The 24,993-nt window shown below is 55.9% G+C and overlaps 1 protein-coding gene across 3 annotated transcripts in view; it reads left to right on the forward strand.

Moving 5' to 3' along the window:
• The window catches only part of SFSWAP (splicing factor SWAP), a 66,942-nt gene that overhangs the window by 21,417 nt on the left and 20,532 nt on the right, over window positions 1-24,993 (forward strand). For all 3 annotated transcript variants that reach the window (XM_032846901.1, XM_032846899.1, XM_032846900.1), the window contains 6 exons: window positions 7,870-8,107; window positions 9,122-9,253; window positions 10,045-10,138; window positions 11,126-11,294; window positions 17,760-17,990; window positions 19,008-19,198. In XM_032846901.1, the coding sequence (XP_032702792.1) occupies window positions 7,870-8,107; window positions 9,122-9,253; window positions 10,045-10,138; window positions 11,126-11,294; window positions 17,760-17,990; window positions 19,008-19,198 (1,055 nt within the window). The remainder of the gene's footprint in view (window positions 1-7,869; window positions 8,108-9,121; window positions 9,254-10,044; window positions 10,139-11,125; window positions 11,295-17,759; window positions 17,991-19,007; window positions 19,199-24,993) is intronic.

Genomic DNA, 24,993 nt, shown 5'->3' on the forward strand with positions numbered 1-24,993 from the left:
GCTCCCCCACCTCGCCACCGGGGGCCTGGCACGCTCTGGCTGGATGCCTGGTGACCTGGCGCACACTTCTCCGTTGTCCTGGAGACAGATTCAGAGATTCGGTTCTGGGTCCTGGAGGCTGTTTTCCGTTGAGTCTCGTGGGTCCGTCCGTCTCTGTCCGTCATCTTCCGTGTCGGTGACCAGTTTTCTCGCTCACACCTCTTCTGTCCGTTGCAGTTTAAAATGTGTTGGTTCCAGAAAGGTATGGTTTGGGGCCTCCATTCTCGCAGTGCGACAGTGCGGTCTGCAGACTTGCTGGGAAGGTCCCCATGTCACGTTTTGGGTCCTGCGGGTCCCCAGTCTCTGTGGGCCGAGCACCGGCAGGAGGTCGAGGGGACGTGGCTGGGCTGCAGCAGACCGGGGTCACGGGTGCCCGGACTTAAATTCCAGAGGACATTTGTGTCTTGAAACGTCCTGTTTTGTTTTCAGCGGCTGAAATGCAGAACCGTCGTGAGTTCTCCTGGGCTGCGCGGAAGCAGGCCGCAAGCCCAGTTACCCAGCCCCACTCAGGCCCTGTCCGGCTCGGGCGGCTCGCTTTCCTTTCCTTTCCTTCGTGCTCTGGGAATTCTCTCTCACCAGCCTCCTCTGCGGCTCCGAAAACTCCGAGCTTGCTTGCCTTCTGTCTTCGTCCTGACTGTGGTGGTCGCTGCCGGGCTGTGGGGGCCGCACAGCTCTGCGCCCATTCCTGGTCGTGTCCTGCCCGCGCTGGCAGCTCTGTCTGAGCCTTTTTCCCGACGCTGCGGCGCTTCCTGGACACCATTCCCGCCTCCTCCGAGACCCTTTGTCTTCCTTTCCAAGCGCAGCCTTGTCCGGAAAGCCCGTCTTGGGCTCTCCTGTGAGAGCCCAAAAATGCCCCCAAGCGGGTGTGGAGCGGCTGTGCCCCAGTCGGCAGGCCGTCCCCGCGCGTCGGCAGGCGCCTCCGCCCGCGGTCCAGGTCCCACTTGGGCTGCTCCTTCTCTTGGCCCAGAGCGCTCTAGAGCCCGTTTCGATGTAACGGGCTGCAAACCGATGCAGTATTGAAAACTCAAAACTTGCTGTGTGAGGGTCCCTGCTGAAGGCTTTACGTAGTGGGTGGAGACAAGAAGCTTTCTAGAAGAAGGTGTTACTTGCCAGGAAGAGAGCGATTGCTTTCAAGCCCTGGTGGAATGTCCCTGAGTCCTGTATTCATAGGGCGAAACTGACGGGTTTGGGTGGTTTTCCAGCTGAACGGACGACATTCGTCACTGCCGCAGCCATGCAGATTCTCATAGTCTAAGGCTTTGGTGACTGAGACAAGTCTTTCGTTTGGGGAATTTTTTTTTAACATTTTATTTATTTGACAGAACACAAGCAGGCAGAGCAGCAGGCAGAGAGTGAGGGAAAAGCAGGCTTCCTACTGAGCCAGGAGCCTCATGCAGGACTCGATCCCAGGACCCCGGGATCATGACCTGAGCCAAAGGCAGACACTTAACCCACTGAGCCACCCAGGCACCCGTTAAAGACTTTTTTTTAAGATTTTATTTATTTTTTTGACAGAGATCCCAAGTAGGCAGAGAGGCAGGCAGAGAGAGAGGAAGGAAGCAGGCTCCCCGCTGAGCAGAGAGCCCGATGTGGGGCTCAATCCCAGGACCCTGGGATCGTGACCTGAGCCGAAAGCAGAGGCTTTAACCCACTGAGCCACCCAGGCGCCCCAAGAAGAGGTAGTGTTGTAGAGTTTTATGTTACATGGTGAGATCACCATGAAAATTACTTATTCTGACTCTGGTCTGTCAGCTCTTAACTACCAGGGAGGACTGTGATCCTGCTGTGCCCGCCCCCAGGGCCTGTGCAGTCACTTCTTTTACCCAGTGGCTCCCCCCTCACCTCCCTGCTCTGCGCCCTGAAGTCTAGCTTTAGCTTGAATGTGAAGTAGGGTAAAGGCACCTCATTTGTGATCTGGAAATTGTCTGCAGTGTTGCACGTTTGTGTGTTTACCAGATGACTGTGAACCCAGCTCGGGTATCAGACCCCAGGTGTTTGAGAATATGCCTCCCATCCTCTCCCCAGAATCTACCCATGTCTCAGGAACCCCTGAGTGTGTGGTCACAGAAGGGAAGGGAATACAGGGAAACCCAGATAATGGTGGGCCTGAGGACAGTTGTTACTCCTGTGTCTTTGCCATATGTCTGAATATACTTTTGAAGTTATTAACCGCTGAGGTTAGAAGAGTCTGAAAGTGTGACTTTTGGAAAACAGAAACAAATATTCCAGTTTGTGGAGGGGAGGGAGGTGTAGCTAGCGTGAACGAAGCTGCCAGGTGGGAGGCCTGCAGGCCGGGTCCAGCACTGCCTGGGCATGTGCGACCCATCTTTACAGCCTGCTTTGAACCCCAGTTAAGTGAAATGTCATTCTTTGCGAGAAGACTGTCATTATTCCCATTTGTACACCGGTATCCCCCAAAAAAACACTCAGGTATTTTTATTATATTTGGAATTTCATCAGTTAAAAGATGTGTGGGACTTTTTCTTATTCTCTGAGTATATCATGCCCCCAGTTTTGCCTCTTGGTCCACGAGGAGTAATATATTTACTGTCTGGTTCTTTGTAGGAAACATTTGCCAACTCCTGCTCTGTCCCAGAATTAGTGAGAGACCTTACTTGAATATAAATGTCTTCATTTTATTGACTTCTTTTTATATGAAAATCCTACACAGCAAAGACCAGTTTTGGTAAAATTCAGCTCTCAAGTATGTTGTTTGTATTCTCAGGAAACGTTCTCACATCCTGTTGATACAGATCTGTGTCTGTAGCCCCTGCTTCCCTGCCTTTTTGCCATCGCCCCTGGGCTGGGCAGCAGACGTCTTGAATCCACAGCTTCTGTAGCAGGACCCCCGAATTGCCCTCACACCCCCAGTTTAGGCCAGAGCAGCGGGCGCCTGCGAGTCTTCTAGTCCCTCACACCCACGTGTAATCACATTATACGCCCTTGGGGACCTCCTTCAGGATCTTCCCCCCAAGTCTGGCGCTTCTCACCAGGTCCACTCGTGGTCTCAGCCACTGACCATCAGCAGCCTCATCTGCTGCAGCCCCCGGTCCTCGTGCTGCCTTCCTGCAGCCCATGCAGCCAGTGTGATCCTGAAGGTGAACCCCATGTCATTATCTCTCTTCTGAGAACCTCCTTGTGGTTTCCCATCCCAATTAGATTCCAGAAGCTCACTTCCACTGCCCCCCAGTCTGCTCTTCCTGTTCCTGAAATGTGCTAAGTGGGATCTGACCACAGGGCCTTTGCATGGGCTCCTCCTTGGACTTAAACACTATCCTCTCAGGTCAGACCTCCCCTGGCTGTGCTGATGGTCTTCCTCAATTCATGTCCTTCTCACAGGGTTTTATGTTGTCTTGGCCATTCTCAGAGTCTGAGCTTACTTTGTTTCTCATCTGGTTTCCTTTATAGCCTCACTTGAAGCAGCAGGAGGGCAGGACTGGTCTGTCATGGATACTGTGGGGCCTCCAGCCCCTAGACTCCTCTGTCCTGCGAGGACGTATTTAGTAATGGTGGCTGGATGGACACACGCAGTAATACCTTGAAGAGGAGCGGGAATAAGGCTGTTTCTGGGCCTCCTCCCTGGCGTTCAGAGGGAGGCGGAAAGTCGGACGCTCGTTATCTCTCTGGTTGTAATTAAGATTTTTTTTTTTAAATTATTTGAGTCAAAGTAATACATTTTGAAGTCATGTAAACCCTCCTCAGCAGTGGGACAGGAGGCAGGGAATGTGGCTTAGGCCCGGGTGGGAGAGAGGGGAGGGTTTCGGGGTTGGGGGGGGCCGCTCTGTCTGGTACAGGCAGTGCTCCTGGAGCTTTAGAGCAGGGGTCTGGCGGGGCAGGGAGCGAGTGGTGCAGCTGACCCTCCAGCAGGAGGCACTGCCTGAGAGAGTGGCTGTGCCGGGAGGAGGCAGGGATCCAGATCTGGACCCGAGCGAATTGTTTATCAGACGTCCCAGTGCGGGTGTGGAGTGGGCGGTTAATGTGCAAGGCAGCCCAGAGCTGGAGGTAGGAATTCTGGAATCCTCAAGCACACAGAGGGTTTAAAGCCATCAAACTCACTAGGAACATCCGCGGGGGGCATGGGGAGGACCGTCTGCAGGACCTGGATTTGGACGGGTGAGATGGTTTAGTCCAGGCCCCAGGGCCACCGGGCACACTCTAGCCTCCCGGCTTCTTGTGTAAGTCAGGTGGGTTGGTTCCACGGCTCTCGGTGAAGCCGTTTCCGTGCTCAGGGCACACGCATGCTGTTGGTCTTCCCCGGACTGGCTCTCAGACTGGCTCATGTGGAAGGGCTTGCTCACCAGCCCCACCCCCCGAGCCCTTTCAACGCCAGGGTTCTCTTCTGGGAGTCAAATGTATATGAGATGAAGAGCACGTAAAGTATCAGTAAATTGACTCTGATTTTTGCGGGAAGCCAGTTGAATAGAAGGGCTTTGGGAGGGAATTAGGTGTATTGCTCTGCCCCCCTGCCCCCCGTTAGGACGCCCTGTCCATCTCTGAGCAGCTGCAGTCTGGGAAGGAGGGGCTCCCGCACGTGCCTTACGCCCTGAAGCAGCTGGATTTGTTTTCTGCCAGCTGTGTCTGCCCTTAGGAGATGTAGGTGCCCGTGGAAACTTCGCTCTTGGATTCACGGAGTAGGCATTTGTGGCTCCCCTGATGTTGACCAGGCCGTCCACATCCAACTTCCTGTAACGCCCACCCGCCTCCCAGAAATTCAGCCTAGGTGTGGAGAGCAGCGAGCCTGGCGAGGTGTGTGATGTCCCTGAAGCCTGGTGCAGGGAGAGCGGCTGTGGCCGTTCGGGACTCCACGCCCCGCCATGACGACACGACCGGGAGCCTAAGGGAGCGCGGTCTTGGAGCACCAGGCCTCTGCTGCCCTGCCTGTGGTGTGGTCCAGCGATTCTCAGAACTGGGTGTTGGTGACTGTCTCTGAGTTGGGGGGGAAGGCACGTGTACAAAAAACCCACGTGCTCTGACGGCCGTTTTCAGGGGTCTGTAGCGTCGTCGAGCCCTGGTCTTCCAAAAGCCTCTGTATCATCTAGTGAGGCCGCGTGTGCCGTAAACAGAGCATCTGGGAAGGCTCCCGGCCCAGCTGTCAGCTGGCCGCACTCACGAAATGCCGGGCGAGTGCCTGCCGTGTGCCAGGGCTGTGCCCGCTGCCTGCCACTAAGCTTCAGATGTGGAGCCCTTGCATCTCACAGTGCCCCCTGGAGTCGGCCTGGGGGGGTGGGAGGGGGCCGTGTCCCATGGAGGACACTGTGGGATGTCCCAGTGTCCGAGGGGAGGGAGCGAGGCACTCTTCTCGGGAGTGGGATCCAGCGGTGGTGGGACAGGCGAGGCTCGTGTGTCGGGCTGCGGGTCACCGGGTCACCATCACCGTCACACCCCAGCCCCCGGAGCTGGGGGAAAAGGACAGAAAGGACCCTCTCCCTGAGGTGTTCCCTGACAATCCTCAAAGTGAGGATCCAGCTGAAAGGGGACCCATTACACCTGTGTGGTACCTGCATCCCGCGCCAGAAGGCCTGCTGGCTAGCGAGCCACCCCGCGTCTCACTAGGCGGTGGTGTGGGCTGGCTGGCAGCATTACTTTTAGGTAAACGGAGATCGTCAAGCTCCTGTCTGCCTTTGCCGTGATGAAGACTGCTGGAAGGCTCACTACACGGCTCTCAAGAGGGTAGAGACTGGCTGCGTGGGTGGCTGGGGACACCGGCTCAGCGGGACCCCCAGCTCTGGTCCCCTGCGGGCCAGGCCAGGGCGCAGCAGGTTTGGGCGTGCTCTCATCTTCCCACCTCTTTGTGAGCTCGGAGGTGCTCTTAGAGCTTCCGCTTTATCTCAGCCAGCATCTTCCCGGGTTCTGAGCGTGGGTCCCTGAGGGAGTCTGCCGGCTTGCCAGGCGCAGTGTTTAACCCTGGTTAAATTTAACATGATGGATGGTTCAGGAAAGTCCTATGGACTGATGGCTAGCCTGCGTGTGAGTACTTCCAAAGGCCTGATGCTCAGTTCTGAAAACCATTTGCTGATTTCTGTTAACACGAAGAATGCCTAACCCACACCGGTTGTCAGAACTGGTAAACTCTTCTATTTTTATGCGTTCACATGGCTCATTGGTTGTGGCTGTGACTTAAAACGTACTTTGGCTTGCTTTCGGGCAGGAGGCTGACTGTCCCAGATAAGAACGGAGTGTCTGTCCTTCCACTGAGATGTGACACTCTGGACTCGTTGGTAACAGGGGTCCCGTCCCCTCTCCCGGAGACCCTGGGCTGCATACGGGTGTTCTCCGAGGCAGGTCAGGGTTATGCTCTGTTCTCGCCGATGCCATGTTGTCTCCTCTGTGGGGTGGCTCTGCCTGGGGGCTGAGAAGAAGGACCCCGGTAGCATGACTGCCTGAAGGCGAGTGGGTAGGAGCTCTAATTGCATTCTTGTAAGGACAGCGTATCTGACAGAGGCGTAAGCTTGTGTGCAAACGCCTGGCTTGGTTAGGAAAAGCTTCCACTGGAACCGCTGCGTCCCTCTGTCCATCTGATGAACACCACGTGCTCCGTGCTGGGTTACAGAGTGACCGTGCCTTTCCAGCCGTCCCTGCTGCCCCTGCCTCCGGCCGGCAGTCTTAGATGGGCCCCACCCTCCCGCAGGGATCACGCCCACTGGATCCCGGACCACGTGTCTGACTGAAAGCTCAGGGTTTCGTTGTAAATGTGTAACCATGGTTGGTGTGTGACATCGAGAGAGGACAGCAAGCTCAGAACTCACGCACAGCTAACAGAGCGCGTCACGGTGGGTGGCCCTGCAGCCTGATCACCTGTGCATTGTTCCGGCCTTGGGGGGGAAGGCAGGGGCCGAGCTGTCCAAGGTGCGGTCTGCTGCTGTTTCCCTGCAGAGTACCCGTCACTGGGAACGGGGGTCGAAGCGTCTGCTGTTGATAAATGCTCTTATTAAAAGTGAATTCATTGAAAATCAAAATAAAATTATTTTTAAGGGGTTTTTTTTGTTTTGTTTTTTTGGAGAGGGATTGAGAGTACGAGAGAACACAAGCAGGGGTAGCGGCAGGCAGAGGGAGAAGCAGACTTGCCACTGAGCAGGGAGCCTTGATCTCAGGACCCTGGGATCATGACCTGAACCAAAGGCAGATGTTAAACAACTGAGCCACCCGGGCACCCTCAAAATTAAATCTCTAATTGGAAAGATCTTTTCACCGTTCTGCAATGAAAAGGAAATTAAATCTTGGTGTAGTTGGAACCATTTGCATATCTGTAACAGGATTAGAAATAAAATTCTTAATTAGATCATTGAATCTTCTGTGATTTAGTTCATTTTTGAAAAAAAATTTTCCCAAAAAAAAGATGAATAAGCTGATAGGACTTTTAATTATTGAAACAATAGGCTGCTTCCCTACAGATATTTGCACATGTGCCCAGAATACGTAGGAAACTGTCATGCGTCGCTGTCTGTGATGGCAGGTGCCCAGCGACCTGTGTCCGTGGGCTGTGGTAGGCCCACTGCTGTGCATCGGGGGGGGGGGCATGTATGGTCACAAGCACAGATGGCGTCACAGACATGGGAGGGAAGCACGACTCCCCCGGAATAACCAAGAAAGGAGCCCAGCGCTCAGCCGCATGAGCTCATTGGCCTGGTCGGCACCTGCTGCTGGAGGGGTGCTTCTCGTCGGCACGTTCACTGCCCCTTCGCTGTCTCGTGTCCCCGGGCGTGTGTCCCAGCGTTGCCTGCTTCCTCCAAATCACGTGTTCCCTGGGCTGCCTGCCTTGTAGTAGAATAAATTCTAGAAAACGGTGTGGTTGCTGACGGCTGGAGTGACATGGCACCTGTCTTCCCGCAGCGACCGTGGCCGCCATGTACTACAGCTACTACATGCTGCCTGATGGTACCTACTGCCTGGCGCCACCCCCGCCGGGGGTCGACGTGGCCACTTACTACAGCACCCTGCCTGCCGGGGTGGCCGTGCCCAGCTCCACCGGGGTGACGACCACCGCCCCGCCACCCCCCGGGACCACGCCCCCGCCCCCCCCAACCACAGCAGAGACGAGTAGCGGGGTGACCTCCACCATCACCACAAGGTAGGCCCACTTCTGCCTGTCGCCTGGCATTTCTGGGCTCTTGGTTTGGGGTCTTCAACCTGGGTCTCTTGTAGGGTCTCTGTTGCCTGAGGGTTTAAGTGTCCAAATACCAGAGTTACGGAGTTGATAGTGCAGCGGAAATCATCGTGACGTAAACACTTAGAAAATTGACTCCCAGTGACCCCCACATCACCCCCAACTCTCACATCCTCAGCACCCCACCGCCCCCCATAACTTCTGGGTCCTTAACACCCATGCCGCCCTGACCCCCCACAGCTGGCCTTTCTGATGTTACCATCTCAACTGGGCAGAACTTCATAAAGTCAGGCAGAAGGGACACTGCGGTTATGTGCGAGAAATACAGGATTTTATAAAGTTGACGGAAGTGACTCCCACAAGCCGTAGGCAGGTGGGTGCTGGCGGCCGGGCCAGCTGGGCATTGAGCAAAAGCAGAGTGGACCAGGGACTGGGCCCCCGCACCTGTCTTACACCAGCGTCCGGGGTCTGCAGAATGGGGGAGCCCGCTGTGGACGCTGTGTCAGGGGCCCAGGTGCCTGTGGTTGAAATTGGACCAAACACTCGGGTGTTTCTGCAAGGACTTCCCTTCTGACCATGCTGAGAAAGGGGGCACCAACGGGTGTGTTGAAGTGCATGTCCTCTGTTTTAACGTGAAAAAGACTCCGTGCGTGACTTACTCTTGGTTGCTTCTAAGAGTTGGCTTATCATTGCAGGGAAACATTAGGGGCAAAAATGAACCTGTTTTCGTGATTTTAAGTCTTATTTTCCACAAAACCCCATTTTTATCATTGGCAAATGATACTTCAGTCTCTTTTCAAGGAACTGACTTTGTGGTTGAAGTTGTGCTCAGAGCCTCCATGTGTGTGAGTGTGTGTGTGTGTGTGTGTGTGCAGATGTGTCTCCGGACGCTGAGAGCCCCCCACACCGCACTGGTTGGCCAGCTGGTGGTCTCAGGGGGGTCCCTGCACATGAGTGTGACGAAGCTCTTTTCTGCAGTGCACTTGCCCCCGTGGCGGCCATCATCCCCCCGCCCCCTGACATTCAGCCCGTGATCGACAAGCTGGCAGAGTATGTGGCTCGCAACGGCCTCAAGTTTGAGACCAGCGTTCGTGCCAAGAACGACCAGAGGTGAGGGCCGGAGCGCGGGGGCAGATGCAGGCGCGCGGCGTCTCACGTAGCTTGTTTTTAGTCTAGCTACATGAATCCTTTCTTTAATGTTTTAATCCTCACGTGTTTACATAAATATGTCTTAAAATTACCTTGCTGAATTACTTATAGCTGTGTGGTGGGGTTTGGTTTTGTTTTGTTTTTTTTTTAAGTTTTTTAAGTTAAGAATGTTGAAGCTACTAAAACAGGCTGGAGTTCCTGCTTTTCGAGAATCTGCCATTTAGGGGGTGGGGACTGGTGAAGTAGGTGTTGGGGAGGAAGGAGGGCACCTGTTGTGATGAGTGCCGGGTGGGTATGGAAGTGTTTGGTCACTACTCCATGCACCTGAAACAAACGTCACACTGTACGGTAACCAAGTGAAGGAAAATGAAAACTGGAAAAGTACATACGCAAGGTAGAAAAATACCAGTTTAAAAAAGACGTGTATTTATAAAGAAATACAAAACAAAGAACCAGGGAAAAGAGTCTACCATTTAATCAAATAACGTTCCATGCCTCGGGTAGAAGCCATCAGCACAGGGTTGCACTTACATGTGATCCCGTGACCACAGACAAGCGTTGGACCTCCTGTGCGTCTGTCTCCCATGTCCAAGAAGTGGGTAGGATCCGGCCATCCTACTGAGCACGGCTGTTGCCATAACTGGCTCGAGTTAGTCGTTGGAGAGTATGTGGGACCGCGTCTGCTCACAGCGAGCCATTGGTAGGTGCCCTGCATGTCCGCATAGCTGACCTGCCCTTGTCTCTGCTCCTAGGTTCGAGTTCCTGCAGCCATGGCACCAGTATAACGCCTACTACGAGTTCAAGAAGCAATTCTTCCTCCAGAAGGAAGGGGGCGACAGCGCACAGGTACCCATCTGTGGGGGTGCAGGGGTGGTGCAGGTTCCCATCTGCGGGGGCCAGGAAGGCCAGGGGCGCGCAGGTTCCCGTCCGCAGGGGCCGGGGAGACCGGAAGCCTCTGTGTCGCTGCTGCACAGATGTGGGAATAGTTTGTACTTGTTCTCAGGAGGTAGCGAAGGGCTCTCTGGCCGTACTCTGTCTGGGAGGGTCGTGCTCAGCATGCGCAGTCTGACTTTTCCTGCCTCTCAGATGGGAGCCTGTGTTGGGCATCCCCAGAAAACTTTGACCCTGGCAGTCCATGGGTGATCAGCGTGTTCTGGACAAAGAATCCTGCCTCTTGAAGCACGTAGTGTTTTGGCTGGCTGTTACTTTTAACAGCTCTTGGTGGAGGCCACATTCCCTATTTCTTCTGCGTTAAGCGACCCGTCCATAGGTAAACTATAAGCGTGTGGGCTCCTGGCCGAGTGCTGCGGCGCTGTCCATGGTGGGGCCTTTATCCTGGGGGGCAGCTGGCCGTGCCGCTGCGTCCCCCCGTGGGACCCTGAGGCCTGCTGGGTGCCGCTCCCCCGTCCTTGTGTGCTCTCTCCTGCTCTGCTCCCCCAGTTCTGTGGGTGCCCTCGTGTTTTGCTCAGACCTGTTTGGGTAGCTGATGTAGGCCTTGCTTCTTATCAGTGGCTTTCTTCGGGCTTTTCTCTGTAATTGCTCCGACTGAGCAAAAACGACTCGTGTGCAGCCGACGCGCACCGCCTGGGGTCTGAAAGCCTTCTCGGACACCTGTCTCCGAGGAAGAGGCAGTGCGCCTTGGTCCCCAGCATGGCATTAGAGCTTTGAGAGGCAGTCTGTCCTTCCACAGGGAAAACCTCCTCACGCTCCCCTCTGTGTTGTGTTGTAGCAGAAGGTGGCAAGTCTGAGTTTCAGAATGGAGTCTGTCTATCTATCTGTGACCAACCCCGGGCGTCTCTGACGGCGCCGTTGATCGCCACGTTTCATCTCTAGGCTGCGTCCGCACCGGAAGAGGCTCCTGCGGAATCTGCTCCTGAGAAGCCGAGCGACGGTGGGGAGGAGGGTGTGTGTGAGGACTCGGCCGACGCAGGAAGAGGCGGCCCCCCAGGGAAGAAGGAGGCGTCGTCCAGTAAGACAGTGGCGGATGGGAAGCTGGTCAAAGGTAGGCCGCTGCCAGTGCCGCCCTCGCAAACAAGAGGTCGTGGCGGGGGCCAGGGGAGGGGGTGAGGGGGTCGCCACTCCTGGGAGGTCTCTGTCGTAGATCCCCTGCCTCGCAGCGCTTTCCCCGGCTGGGGCGTGGGGCCATGTGGTTGGGGGCTCAGCCGAGGCGTAGCTTTGTCCTGCCGAGTTTAATGGAAAGGTTCAGCACAGTTCCCGGATGTTTGGCTCCTGCTCCGACTCCCGCAGCCACACTCACGTGCAGACTCTGGTACCAGTGCGATTAGTTGACTCTGGGTCCTGAGGCCACTCCCAGGCACCCTCCACAATGGCTCTTAAGTTCTCAGCAGGAGTTTTCCACCTGCTCAGACAGACGAGCACAGAAGGAGCCAGTGCACTAGGACGGGGTTGGGGAAGCCATGCACGTGCACCAGCAGGAGGCTCAGTTTGGGTCAAACGTAGGACGCTGCAGTGAGTCCTGCCTGGCGGGGACGAGAGAGGCTGCGGAGTACCAGGCACCCCAGGGCAGGGCTGCGGTCCCCAGCAGAGGCTGCGCGGCCAGAGCTGCGGGCAGGCGCCCACAGGAGGCGAGGTCGGAGTGGCGGGTGGGTCCTGGGGGAGCGGCTTGCGTAGCAGCCATAGCCAGCTCGCGGGGACCCGGGACTTGGGTCGTCTCAAATGCCACGTCAGAGGAGTGAGTGCAAGTGGGTGGCTGAGGGTACCCTGGGGAGGGCATCACCTGGAGTGCCGATGGGGCTGGGGCCGGCTACAGAGTGTAGGAGAAGGTGGGGTGGGGGGAGGGGCGAGCTGCGGGGACAGAGAGTCGCAGGACTGCAGGAAGGCCGGTGCTTTGCCTCTGGCTGCCGTGTTGGGTGGGGGGCGGGGGTGATCTGGAGTAGCCAGCCCAGCCCGCACGGACAACTGACCGGGGAAACTCAGTATATCTGAGCCTCTCCTTGCACAAGTTAGCTAAGCACACGTGTTGAGTTGCTCACCCTTCCCGGAAACTCAGTATATCTGAGCCTCTCCTTGCACAAGTTAGCTAAGCACACGTGTTGAGTTGCTCACCCTTCCCGGCCACCTGCAGACTCCCGCTGAAATAGCAAAGGAACGTAATAGAGAAGAAAATCAGTTCTTGCCTCAGAAGTGGGGGGAGGTATTCACTGGCCAGCGTACCTGGAATTTACTTCACAGAGAAGAACACCTTGGTACTCTGTGGTGGTGTCCCCCAGGCCTTCGCAGCCTCTGCCAGCCAGAGAGGCGGTGGGTGGGAGGCCAGAGCAGCAGGGAACACGGTGGCAGGTGGCTTGCCCCTCAGCCACGGCTGCCCCCACACCACCATGACCACATGGCCCACGCGTGGGACAGTGCGGCTTGGAGCTGCAGAGCCCATGGGTGCCAGGGAGGCAGCGGGACTGAGCGCCAGGGCTGGCGCTGCCAGTAGCCTCACACCTGTGGGAGCGGCCTGGAAACAACCTCTGGATGGTACAATGTGGTGAAAGCCTCAGGAGCACAGTGGATGCAAAGACAGGCTGAAGATGTTCTCAGATTCACAGGGGAGGAGACGGAGGTGGCCCAGAAGAATCCAGAGGAAGAAAGGGGCAGGTTGCCCCCAGACAGAGAAAAGGATGAGAAGAATCCAGAGGGAGAAAGGGGCAGGTTGTCCCCAGGCAGAGAAAAGGACGATTGGCCCATCACACCCACGTCTGCGGCAAGAAGAGCCGATAAGGGGGTGTCTGGAATTCTGAACGGAAAGTCTTCTGGGTGCTCCCGAGCTCAGAGACTCTTAACAGATGTGTCAGCATTTCCGGAATAGTGAGTCAAGAGTCAGTGTTGCTGATGAGAATGATGAGAATGTTTCTTTTTCTTCTTTTTCTTCTTTTTTTTTTTTTAAGATACTTTTAAGTCCTCTTTACACCCAATGTGAGGCTTGAACTCAGGAGCCAGAGATCGAGTCGCACGCTCCACTAACTGAGCTGGCCGGACACCCCCAATGAGAATATTTATCAAAAAAATATCAAATGCAGCAAAAATGTCAAACAAAAATTTACATAGCTTTGTATGCTTATGTTGGTAAAGAAAACCTGTGACAGCCCTTCAGCTCAAACCTAGAAAAACTGGGTGACTCAGCTAACCGTCTGCCTTCGGCTCGGGTCATGATCTCAGGGTCCTGGGATCGAGCCCCACTTTGGGCTCCCTGCTCATGGGGGAGCCTGCCTCTCCTTCTGCCTCTGCCCTTCCCCCTGTTTGTGTGCTTGCTTTGACAAATAAATGAAGTCTTAAAAAAATGAAAAAAACACGGGGGTGGGGGTGGGGGGCAATGCATGTCAGCAGGGACCGGCGAGGATGTAGGGAAAGGCCGGTGAAGCGTGCCATTTTGCCGGTGGATACACAGCAGACAACGGATGAAGAAAAGCACATTTTCGAAGTGCACGCGAATCATACACGTAACCCTAAATTTGAATGAATTTGAAAATAACTGAAAAAATGGTCTAGGAAAGTAATTAATCGCTGCTGTCGTGTCAAGAAGAGGCAGGTGTGATGGACGCACGGTCTGGAAGAATTTCGGGGACGGCACCGTTCCATGACGTCCCGGAACACAGGCAGCTGGCAGGACCGCATCAGGTCAAGTTTGCTCCCGCAAGAAAGAGGAGCCTGGCCTCCCAAGGGAATGCAGGGCGGCCTGGAGCCAGGTGGGGCCTGGGGGCACTCCGTGGGCACCGCCCTGGTGGGAGCCCACGAGCCTGGCCACGGCAGCAGATCCCAGGTCGGCATAGGTGTGTCCTGGGGTGTGGCTAGCGCGCTTCAGTGCGACTGACTGATGGCTGGAAGTCCGGCCTCCCGTTACAGAAAACAAGTAAATACAACTGCTTCTCCACATCTCACAACAATAGTTCCAGATAGATTATGTTTTTTTTTTTAAGATTTTTTATTTATTTATTTGAGAGAGAGACAGTGAGAGAGAGCATGAGCTAGGAGTAGGTCAGAGAGAGAAGCAGACTCCCCATGGAGCTGGGAGCCCGATGCGGGACTCGATCCCGGGACTCCGGGATCATGACCTGAGCCAAAGGCAGTCGTCCAACCAACTGAGCCACCCAGGCGTCCCCAGATTATGTATTTAAATGTAAAAAACATCATGAAGGGGCGCCTGGTTGGCGCAGTTGCCAACTTGGTTTTGGCTCAGGTCATGATCTCACGGGTCAGGGTCTGTGCTGCGGGCACAGTCTGCTTGTCCCTCTGCCTCTGTTTCTCCCACTGCTCCTGCACACACTGTCTCTCTCTAATATAAAATATTTTTTAAAATAGACACACGAAGATGGAAGAAAATAAAGGCAGTTTCTTTTTCATAATCTAAGAGTTGGAATAGACTTTCTAGAAATTGAAGCCATAAATCCTAAGGAAGGTAAGGAGGTCTGATGGGGGCAGGACCTGAAAGAAATTAAATGACAAATGTCAAAATGTTGGTGACCGTTCACATGGCCGGAGAAGGGGCATTGTGCACACTGTGGGAAGAGCTCAGTGACCAGTGAGGAAAGCGTGGCAAAGAAGTAGTAGACCAAGGACATGGCAGATCCCTCACCAAAGAAGAAAAGACGATGGTCAGGAGATACATCTGCATTAACAAAATGCTGTCTTTTGCCTCTCAAATCAATCAAGTTATGCATAATGCTCCGAGAGGGAAAGGCGCAGGGCAGCAGGAGCCCGTCGTGCCGTCTGCAAGCGCGCACGGGCGCAGCTCCTAGAACCGCCGCGTGCTCATGCCTGACACCTGCGGCTCGGCCGGCGCCCCGACTGAGCGCTCCCTGCGGGCTCGTGGCTCCTAGAGGTAAACCCTCGGACGTAGTCGTGGGGACGGAAATACACTGGAACGCCCATACCAAGAAATGAGGCTCCGGTGTTTAAAGATGATCTCTGCTGACACGGGAACGCGGCAGTGTGGCTCCCCGAGTGGAGCGGGCTGGAGCGCTCGAGTGTGCCCGTGCATGCCTGCGTGTCTGTGCCACAGCTGATCTTTCGTTTTGTCCACCTGGGGTGTCAGTTTTCCGTAGAGAACGCAGTCCATGCGAAGGCTGACATTCGTAACCAGGCTTGGTCCCTCACCTGCGGGGGCACACGTGTGCAGGATGCAGGCCCGGGGACTGTGTGCGTCACACACGCACTGACCAAGCTCCCCGGCCCGGCTCCCAGCAGCCCTGGCCCCACGCCCTGCAGCCCAGGGTGAGCAGGCTGCGGATACACGATGCGAAACCCGAAGAGTTGAGGAGAGAGGCCGGGCGGGCATCTGTGAGCTGAGGCTGAAGGAGGAAGCAGCAGCCCCTCGCAGGCGGGGGAAGGGAGGCTATGCCAGTGAAGGCAGGGCCAGAGCTGCCACATCCTTGCAGCAGGGGGAACCGGGCTAGGTTCCTTACGTGAAGGAAGGGTTTCTGGTCCCCCGCTCCCTGGCTCAGCTCCCTGGGAAAGTTACTTGGCCTTTGTAGCCTTGGTTCCCCGTCTATAAGCAGGAAGCCCAGCAGCATCCCGGACGCGGCTGCGCGTTCGTTAGGTGAGGCCCAGGGTTGGCCCCTTGCCCCATGCCGTTGCCGACTCGCTTCAGCGTCTGTGTCAGTAACGGGGCTCTTTGGCCTTGCGTTTCACACGCATACGTGCTGGAGTCCGTACGCGTGTTGTTAGCATAGGAAGTGTAAAATGCGGCGTTTGTTGAGGGCTGGTTTATTCAGTCTGGAGGAAGAGATGTTTTGAGAATCGTTAAAGTTATCTTGGGATGTGCTGCTGTAGCCCCAAGTCCGTGAGCAATTTTGATTGACATTTAAGTGATTATTTTGCCTTTTAAGGTCTCTTGGCCATATGTTGTTAAGGAGATCGTGTTACTATAGGTGGTAAAGGGTAATATTAAACTTGTTTTCTCGCAGAAAATGTCAGGGTGTACAAACTCAGCGTGCCATGATGAGCGCAGCACCCCACTCCCCCGACTGCCCTCCCGAGTCCCCGACATCGTAGCCCCTCACTCATAGACGATTTAGCATGTCTGCGGAAGACGGGACTGTATAACAGTCCTGCACTTAATGTGGGCTCCCCTAACGAACCTTCGTCTTCATGGCCCCTGTGTGGGGTGTGGTGTGCATGGGGACAGGCAGTGCGCCGCGGATTTTCCAGGGGACTCACCAGCTGTGCCTTTCGCAGCACGTGGCATGTGACTGTGCTCTAGCCCGAGGCAGTTGCGGACAAAAGGTGGTTATGTGGCAGACCTAGGGTGCTTATGTGCTGCAAGGCTTCCGCGGTGTGGAGCCGCAGAGTGCGGATGGTGGGGCCCTCGGGGGCCAGCTGGGCCCCCTCCCTGCCGACCCACAGACACAGCCCTTCTGAAGCCTGCCGGGTTTCGTAATGGAAAGTTTCAGGCGCATCCAGAAGATGAGCATACCTTCCCGGATCCTCTTCCTGCGTTCTCCGAGTCAGCGGTGTGTGCTGCACTTTAAAGTTTGCCTTTGCAGGGGCTCCTGGGTGGCTCAGTGGGTTAAGCCTCTGCCTTCAGCAAAGGTCATGATCTCGGGGTCCTGGAATCGAGCCCGCATCAGGCTCTCTGCTCAGCAGGGAGCCTGCTTCCCCCTCTCTCTCTGCCTGACTGTGCCTACTTGTGATCTCTGTCGAATGAATAAATAAATTTTTTTTTTTTTTAATTTTCCTTTGCTGTGGTTTACTTGAATGTCTTTCATTAGGTCATGATTCATGGTGTTTAAGAGTGAAGTAACGCAGTACAGTCAGGCAGGTGTCGTTCAGAATCACCTTCCCCGTAGTGTCCGAAGGAGCCAGGGGCTCTCGAGCGAGTGTTGCGTGGATGGGGACGGGGAAGATTATTTCCTTTCGGGCCTTTGTATTTCTCTTAGTAAAATTCGTAGATATTCTTGGGGAGAACATGGCACCACCTGACATTTTGTGGCTACCGTGGAGTCGTCAGACAGCACGTCTTCCACGAAGCAGGGGCGTGTTAAAGTGTTTGCTGAATGAGGCACCGGGCCCAGTAACTTTTGCTTTGTAACAGGAGGCTACGTTATAAAGTGGGGTTTTTTAGAAATGCCTTTCCGTAGTCGAGTCGCATCATGTGCCTGTTTGTCCTGTACAGATTCAGCCATAGGCTGAGTCTGGGGAAGGAAGGAAAACCCCGAGAGCAACTGACCCTTTATAGATGCAGTGACTCTGACTCACCCTCAGGGCCTGCGTCCCAGCAAGGCGTGCATGGGATCCCCCCACGGGCCGGGCCAGCCCCCCTGCATGCAGCGTGCATCTAAGCGGCCCTCTCTGACCACGCAGGCGCTGCCTGCAGCCCTAGAACCTCCCTCCATGTGAGAAGTGGCTCCACTCGAGACGCTACCCCGCCGGCCGATGTGCTTGTGGACGGTGGGGCCCCTGCGGGTTTCTGCTCTGTGCTTCCAGATACCTAAAAGTCTATCACCGTTTTCGCTTTTCTCAATAGCTTCATTTGCTCCGATAAGCTTTGCAATCAAGGCCAAAGAAAATGATCTACTTCCCCTGGAAAAAAATCGTGTTAAGCTAGATGATGACAGTGATGATGATGAAGAAGGCAAAGAAGGCCCGGAAAGTTCTAGTAGTGCTACGAACACTAACCCGGCAGTTACCCCGCCCTGTGTAGTGGTTGAGGAGAAGCGGCCTCAGCTGACCCAGGAGGAGCTAGAAGCGAAGCAAGGTTTGTCCGTATGTTTTCAACTTCTTGAAGGAAAAAGTATGTAAACACAAGCTTAACCCGCTCAGCCCACAGGACAGAGACTGCCAGCCGGGACCTCCAGCCTTCAGACCCCAGAACCGCGGGGGTCCAGTGGGGGTGTTGTACACGAGGAAAGTTCTTGGTTAGAGCAGTGAGCACTGCTCTTCACTAAGCGGCAGACACAGCGCCCCGGCAGCGTGTTTCCAGAGTCTGCCCAGAGTGCCGTCGTGGGGGTAGGGGCCTGTGCGCTCTGACCACAGCCCTGGGCCGAACGCTCGGCCTACGCTCCCGGCTCGGACCCCATACCAGACAAGAAGATGCCCTGCTGTGAGCCCATCCGACCCTTCAAGGTGACGCGGGCCCCGGCCAGACCACCAGCTGTTCCGGCACCACCAGTGGCGTTGGTGCGGGTGCCCCCCGGCCTCCCACCCGCCCCCAGAACACATCGTGCTCTACACTCACATAGTTAACGCCAGCGTCAGCTTCTGCCTCTGCTCCCGGGGTGTACGCTGCGCTTTCTATACACACGCGCACAGGTGAAGCCACATTCGTAGGAGGATGCCTCACTCAGACCTGGCCTGGTGCAAGTCACCGTCCCTCGGCAGGCTCGGCTCTGTGCGTGTGTGTCTGAATTCACACCGACTGCCGTAAACCGAGCCGTGCGTGTTGGGAGTAAACCTTGTAACGCGGCATCCCTGGCCGGGGTGAGTGGCATTCTGAGGTTTCTCCGATCCCCGCTGTCCCTGCTGTGCAGTCCCATCAACTTTGTGGCTTTGATTCTGAAGGTGAAATGTTAGAAATAATACGCGTTTTGAACTAAGTCTCTCAGAATTCAATTTGCCTGATACGTCTGTCCCGAAATTTGGGTCGTGTTAATCTTTTAGAAAACTGCATTGTATTTCATGACCCTTTCACTGCCTGCGAAAATCAAAATAGCAAGGTGTTTGTAAGAGACCACGTGTTGTAAACATTTGCTTTCTTCTGTGTTTATTCCTTAAGCAAAGCAAAAGCTGGAGGACCGACTCGCAGCCGCGGCCAGAGAGAAGCTGGCCCAGGCGTCTAAGGAGTCAAAGGAGAAGCAGCTTCAAGCGGAACGTAAAAGGAAAGCAGCTTTATTTTTACAGACCTTAAAAAATCCTCTGCCAGAAGCAGAAGTTGGAAAAGTTGAGGAAAATCCTTTTAGTGCGGAGGTGAGTTGAAGTCCACATCAGCATTCTGGGTAGAAGTGGGTGAGTGTGGGCCTCCTGCCCCGGGGGGCCCGGAGCTCGTGGCCAAAGCTCCCACCAGACCCCCCACAGCAAGTGCCCGGCGCCGTCACAGAGACTTGGGCCTCTCTCCCCAGCTGGGAACCTTTGCTCCCACGAGCACATGAGGCCGCAGGGGGCTTCCCTGGGAGGGACGCACGTCCGCCTGGGGACACTCTTGGCCAGAACAGTGACTGCTCGGGTCCGTGTCAACATCAGCACTTGAATTCGAAAGCAAACTCAGACGTGGTCATGGCCATGACCGGCCCTCCACGCTTCCTCCCCCCGACCCCGGGCTCGGGCCAGCGCTTCCCATGGTCCGCAGCCTGTCTTGGAGCGGCCTTTCTTGGTGACGGAGAAGGTGCCCTGTGCTCTTGATCACCCGGACGTCTCTGAGAGTCTAGGGCCATGACTCCAGATGGATTTGGGCCGCATGTAGCTGCTGGGTGTGTTTGTTTTCCGAGGAAAGCCTCACGGTGAGTTCCCAGCTCCTGCCTCCTGCTGCCGGCCAAGCCCGCTGTCTCCGTCAGGAGTCGGTCTGGGGCTCGGTCAGGGAGGGACAGAGCCTCCACTGGGACGGTTGCGGCTCACGGGGGCCGGGGAGCTGGAACTCTCCCGGAGGTCCTGCGGTCCTGCGGTCTGCTGCCGTGTGTGTGCGGAGTGGATGGCGGAGTTCGTGGACATCTGCGTGTGGGGCTGTTGGAGCCGACTCTGTCACGTGGCCACAGCTGTGCTTCCTGACAGCGCTGTGCTTGAGCAAAAACTTGGTCACAGCCAGAATCGCTCCACGTCCGTGCACCGCGTTCCCCAGTCTGCCCTGTGGCCTCCTCCCGGCAGCAGGATTCCTCCCTGTAAACGCGAGATAGGCTTCAGCTCGGGGTTTTTCCTGTTTATCCATGCACGGCGAGTCCCACCTCTCTTGTTTTCGAGCGTGTGTTCTGAATCGTAACACGTGGAAATGAGTGCTGATGGTTCTTGTTTAAGTCACTGGGTCATTCCCCTTGCAGACCTAGTGGGAGAGATTGAAGCTCCTACACTGTTTCGACAGAAACGTAACAGTAGTAGCAGATGGTAGTAAACGCCTTTAATTGCTTTGAAACAAAAATAATTATGTTGGCAATTGTCATAAGTGAGATTCAATGTGAACGTGTAGCTGGAAGCAGCTTCTGGAGAGGGTCCGCCTGCGTTCGTGGGCTGCGATGTGCACACGTCACTCGCCGCTGCTGGCACAACGGTCCCCTGCCGGCCCGGGTACGGCCCTCTGGCGTGCGGCCCCCAGGTCGGTGTGAGCCGCCGTGCGCAGGGCAGCTGGGGATGTCCTCCGAGGGGTTGGCTCGAGACCCCGCAGGTCTTTATGGCAGCGCATCTGCTTCGACTTCCACGACAGGACCACGTACGCATGACACAGACCGTTCACGTGCAAGGGCAAGGTGCCGAGGGGAACACACGCTTCCCTTCCCATGTGTTCCTGTTTCATAATTCCTAGGGAAGTACCAAGTTCTTATTCATTGTAGTTTTTATTGTGTAAAATTACCATGCCTACAACTGGTCATCTTAACCCTTTCCGAGCACACCATTCAGCGGCACTGAGTACACTTCTGTCGCATGCCGCCGTCCCCATCCTCCACGGTCAGGACCCTGGTACCTTCCCGAATGAAACTGCCCCGTGCACCGCTGGCTGGGGGCGACTGGTGCCCATGCCGTCCGTCTCCGTCAGCCTGGCTGCCCTTGGGGCCTCGTGGAGGCGGGGTGTTGGTGCTTCCTGGACCAGCTTGGGTCACCTTTCACGATGTCGGTTTTTAAGCTGAATCGTAACCCATTTTATGTGAATGCTGTGTTTTAGTGCTTGTGTATTCTCGAGGGAGAACGATCTGTTTCTACATGTAGATTTAAATGTCACAGTCTGGGGTGCCCTGGTGGCTCAGTCGTTAAGCATCGGCCTCAGGCTCAGGTCATGATCCCAGGGTCCTAGGATCGAGCCCCGCATCAGGCTCCCTGCCTAGTGGGAAATCTGCTGCTCTCTCTGCCACTCCCCGTGCTTCTGTTCCCTCCCTTACTGTGTTTTTCTTTCTGTCTCTGTTAAATAAATTAATAACGATTTTTTAAAATTTAGATAAATAACTGTCACAGCCCTAGGACCGCACCCTGTGCGTTACTGTGCGCGCCGGGCTTTTCACTCCGCAGAGCTCCTCCCTGTGTCCGTCGGGCTCGCGCTTGAGCGTGTTCATCGGGTGAGCGCCTGCTGCCAGCCCATAAGCTGCCCCAGCCTTGGGCGGACGTGCAGCTGGCCCGGTCTTAGGGCTGTGACCGTGCTCCCCTGTCCCGCGCACTCACTCCAGTGAGTGGAGCCATAGCACGGGCCCCTGACCATGGAAATGGCCCCTAAATCTCAGGCACTACTGAGTGAGCCCTGACACGATTGTGGCGGGTTTTGTCTCTCTCTGGGGCTGTGAAAATACCCGAGTGGGAGCCGGCTGTCAGCAGGCTCTGGCGGCTGTCGGTCTCGACCGGTGGAAAGACGGCATCTGTTCCGTTAGCTCGTGTACATTAGCTGTCCTGACACGAGTGACTTCCTAGGGGCTCCTGGTGTCCTGGCCCCTGCCGCCCGAGGGCCGCCTCCATAGCCTCTCCACATGTTCTCCTGGCTGCCAGCCTCTCGCTGGGCATGGCTTTTTGTGACAGTTTCCCTGGTGGTTTTCCTCTTTGTCTGCCGTGGCCTGGATGCCTTGGAATTTAGTTTCAAGAGCATATAGCTAGACATGGTGCATGTCGCCGGGTCCCTCACCTTCCCGCTCACTGTAGAGGCCTCCTGGAGTACACGCCTGCTCTGCCCCCCGCTGCCGCGTCAGAAGGGGGTCTTCCGTGACCGGGTACAACCTCACATCATAGAGCGGGATTACCGCCGTGGACAGATGGGGCAGTGCATTGTGGAGCAGTCTGTAAGGCACAGAAAAGCATGTACGTGAGTCCTCAGAAATTCATGTACGTGGCTCATTTTGGGGTTTGCTCTTGGTTCAGAATGAAGAGAAACCAGTGATCCTAAATCTGAGCCCCTTTGCATTGTCACGTGATCATTTGGCGGTAACAGCTCATGTCAGGACACCTTCAGATGCTAGTACTTTGTTCAAGGTAATGGTCCGACCGAGTTTATGGGGCCAGCAAGCGATTGCAGGGACGCGAGAACAAAAATCAGCCTCTGTTGGTTGAGCCTCTGTTGTAGTCAAGGCGCCAGCGCACCTCGGAAGATGAATGGGGAGCCTGTTTCTTACCCGGTGACGGTACAGTCGCATCTGTCCCCCAGGGTTGTCCTGCAGGGCAGCCGAGCAGATGAGCGTGTGGATGTGCCTGGGCCTCCGGGAGGCGGAGATGGCGTCTTGGCTGGGCTTGAGGAGCCTTGGTCCTGTGAGAGGTGACCCCGTAGGGAGGGCCGTCCGGGGCCAGGGTCGCGCACGGGCTGGAGGTGGGTGCCGCCGCCTGAGGCAGCAGCGATCAGCACCGCCCCGGGTCTGCAGGAATCAGAGGGACGCGGACGAGGGAGAGCGATTCCACGGGAGGAGTGTGCTCTGGCCGCTGTGTCGGCGGGAGGGCCGGCGGGAGCCTTGTGCAGGCCCGTGAGCGACTGGGTGACCAGCGGCGCCCACGCAGCAGAACACGCAGAGAACAGCGTGGGCGCTTAGCTCCGGCTGTCGGATTGCGTGGGTGGGGGCCGCGCGGGACATGTGACTGACGGGAAGGAAATGGAGATTCAAACGTGCAGGTTTATTTATTTATTAAGGTTTTATTTATCTGGCAGAGAGTGCGCGCACAAGCTGGGGGAGCAGCAGGCAGAGGGCAGAGGGAGAAGTAGACTCCCCCTGAGCAGGGGGCCTGAAGCGGGGCTCGATGCCAGGACCCCGGGATCATGACCTGAGCCGAAGGCAGGGGCTTCGCCGACGGCCCCCAGGCGCCCCCAGACGGGCAGCTGCAGAGGACGTGTTTCAGTCTGCAGCGTCAGACTCACCGTCGCACCTTGCGATGTGTGCCGGGTTCCCCCACTCTGACAGCTGACGCGGCCTCCCTTCCCAGGGGAGGTCCTGTCTTCAGGTACCTGCTCGTCTGCTTCTGGGCAGTTCGTGTCCCCGCGGCAGGACGTGATGGTTGTTGGGTTCGTGCCAGCTGTTGGCGAGTTCTTCTTTGTGGTCAAAGGACGAGCTAGTGTCATTTCCCAGTGTCCTAAACTGGGGGCACTAAGGTTTCCCAGAGTCCCTCCTTGAATTCTCCCAGTGCCTCTCAGACCTGCCCGTGTGCTCCCTCCCCCTTCCGGTTTGTGCTTCGCTCGTCATTGCTGGAACAGTGACATTCCAGCCCAGGAAGGCAGCTCTGCTCGTTTGCTGCCTTCCCGTCGGCCTGTCCTTGATCGGGGTCGCAGAGGGCTCGGCCAGCCGCCGTCGGAACCCAGAGTGGGGCGTGGGGAGCCGCGGGAGTCTGTCTTCCAGGCTGCTGGTACATGACATTCAAGCAGGCGAGGTGGAGGAGACTCTGGTTAAGGCAGGAACAGCATTTGTGTGCAGGGGTGTTTTCAAGGCGTGCACTGTCCCACATGGTAGCCGCTACCGCCCAGAGTCATTAAAGTTTAACTTGATAAAGATTAAATGGGGGCGCCTGGGGGGCCCAGTCACTGAAGCACCCGCCTTCGGCTCAGGTCACTATCTGGGCCCTGTGCCGGACTCCCCGCTCCAAAGGGGCTGGTGCTCCCTCTGCCCCTGCCGTTCCCCCCCACTCGCACTCTTCTCTGGCTCTCTTTCTCTCAGTCTCTTTCAAATAAATGGATAAAACCTTTTTTTAAAAATTAAGTCAAATTCTGGGGCGCCTGGGTGGCTCAGTGGGTTAAAGCCTCTGCCTTCGGCTCAGGTCATGATCCCAGGGTCCTGGGATCGAGCCCCGCATTGGGCTCTCTGCTCAGCAGGAAACCTGCTTCCTCCTCTCTCTCTGCCTGCCTCTCTGCCTACTTGTGATCTCTCTCTGTCAAATAAATAAATAAAATCTAAAAAAAAAAAAAAAAGATGTAAAATTAAAAAAAAAAACTAAGTGAAATTCAAAATCCAGGTCCCTAGCCGCACTGGCCACACGTGGCCAATAGCTGACCACCGTGCACGGGCCACGGCTTCCGTTGTTGCAGCCAAGCACAGAGGATACGGCTGGCTGGCTGTTGAGTCTGTCTTCTAGTGGTTTGAAAGTCCGGCTTGCTGCGCAGTCAGGCTCTGATGGCACAGGGTCAGGAACCGACCCCACTGCCCCCACGTGGCTCAACAAAACCAGTAGAGAGCAGCGCTCGTGTTCTGACGTGGGAGCATGGTGCAGCCCCCTCAGAGATCAAGGATTCACCTCCAGGCATAGCGTCCCCTGGCCAGCTGCGTTCTCGGCCCTGACTCACCTCATCGCCCACTCAGACCTGAATCCTGGACAGCTTGACTAGGCTCTTGTGCTTCTCCCTCCGCATGGCACAGCAACCAGGGAGTTGGAATGTTCTGGTCTGTCCCCCACTCAGGTAGAGTATGTGTCCTCTGGAATTCATGGATTGAGGGGGCAGGAAGGGCCGTTGCCCACACAGGCAGGATTTGCTCATGTAGGGGAACAGGTGTCTACTGCACTTGTCCAAACACTTTGCTTACATTTTCTAAAAGAATTTTATGGCCCAAGTCGCTATTACGCGTCCTCAAGAAACTTCCCTTGGTGTCCCTTGAATTTCCCTGGCCTGTCTC

This window comes from Lontra canadensis, unplaced genomic scaffold, assembly GCF_010015895.1.
Source record: "Lontra canadensis isolate GAN:19392208 unplaced genomic scaffold, GSC_riverotter_1.0 scaffold182, whole genome shotgun sequence".
NCBI lineage: Eukaryota > Metazoa > Chordata > Mammalia > Carnivora > Mustelidae > Lontra > Lontra canadensis.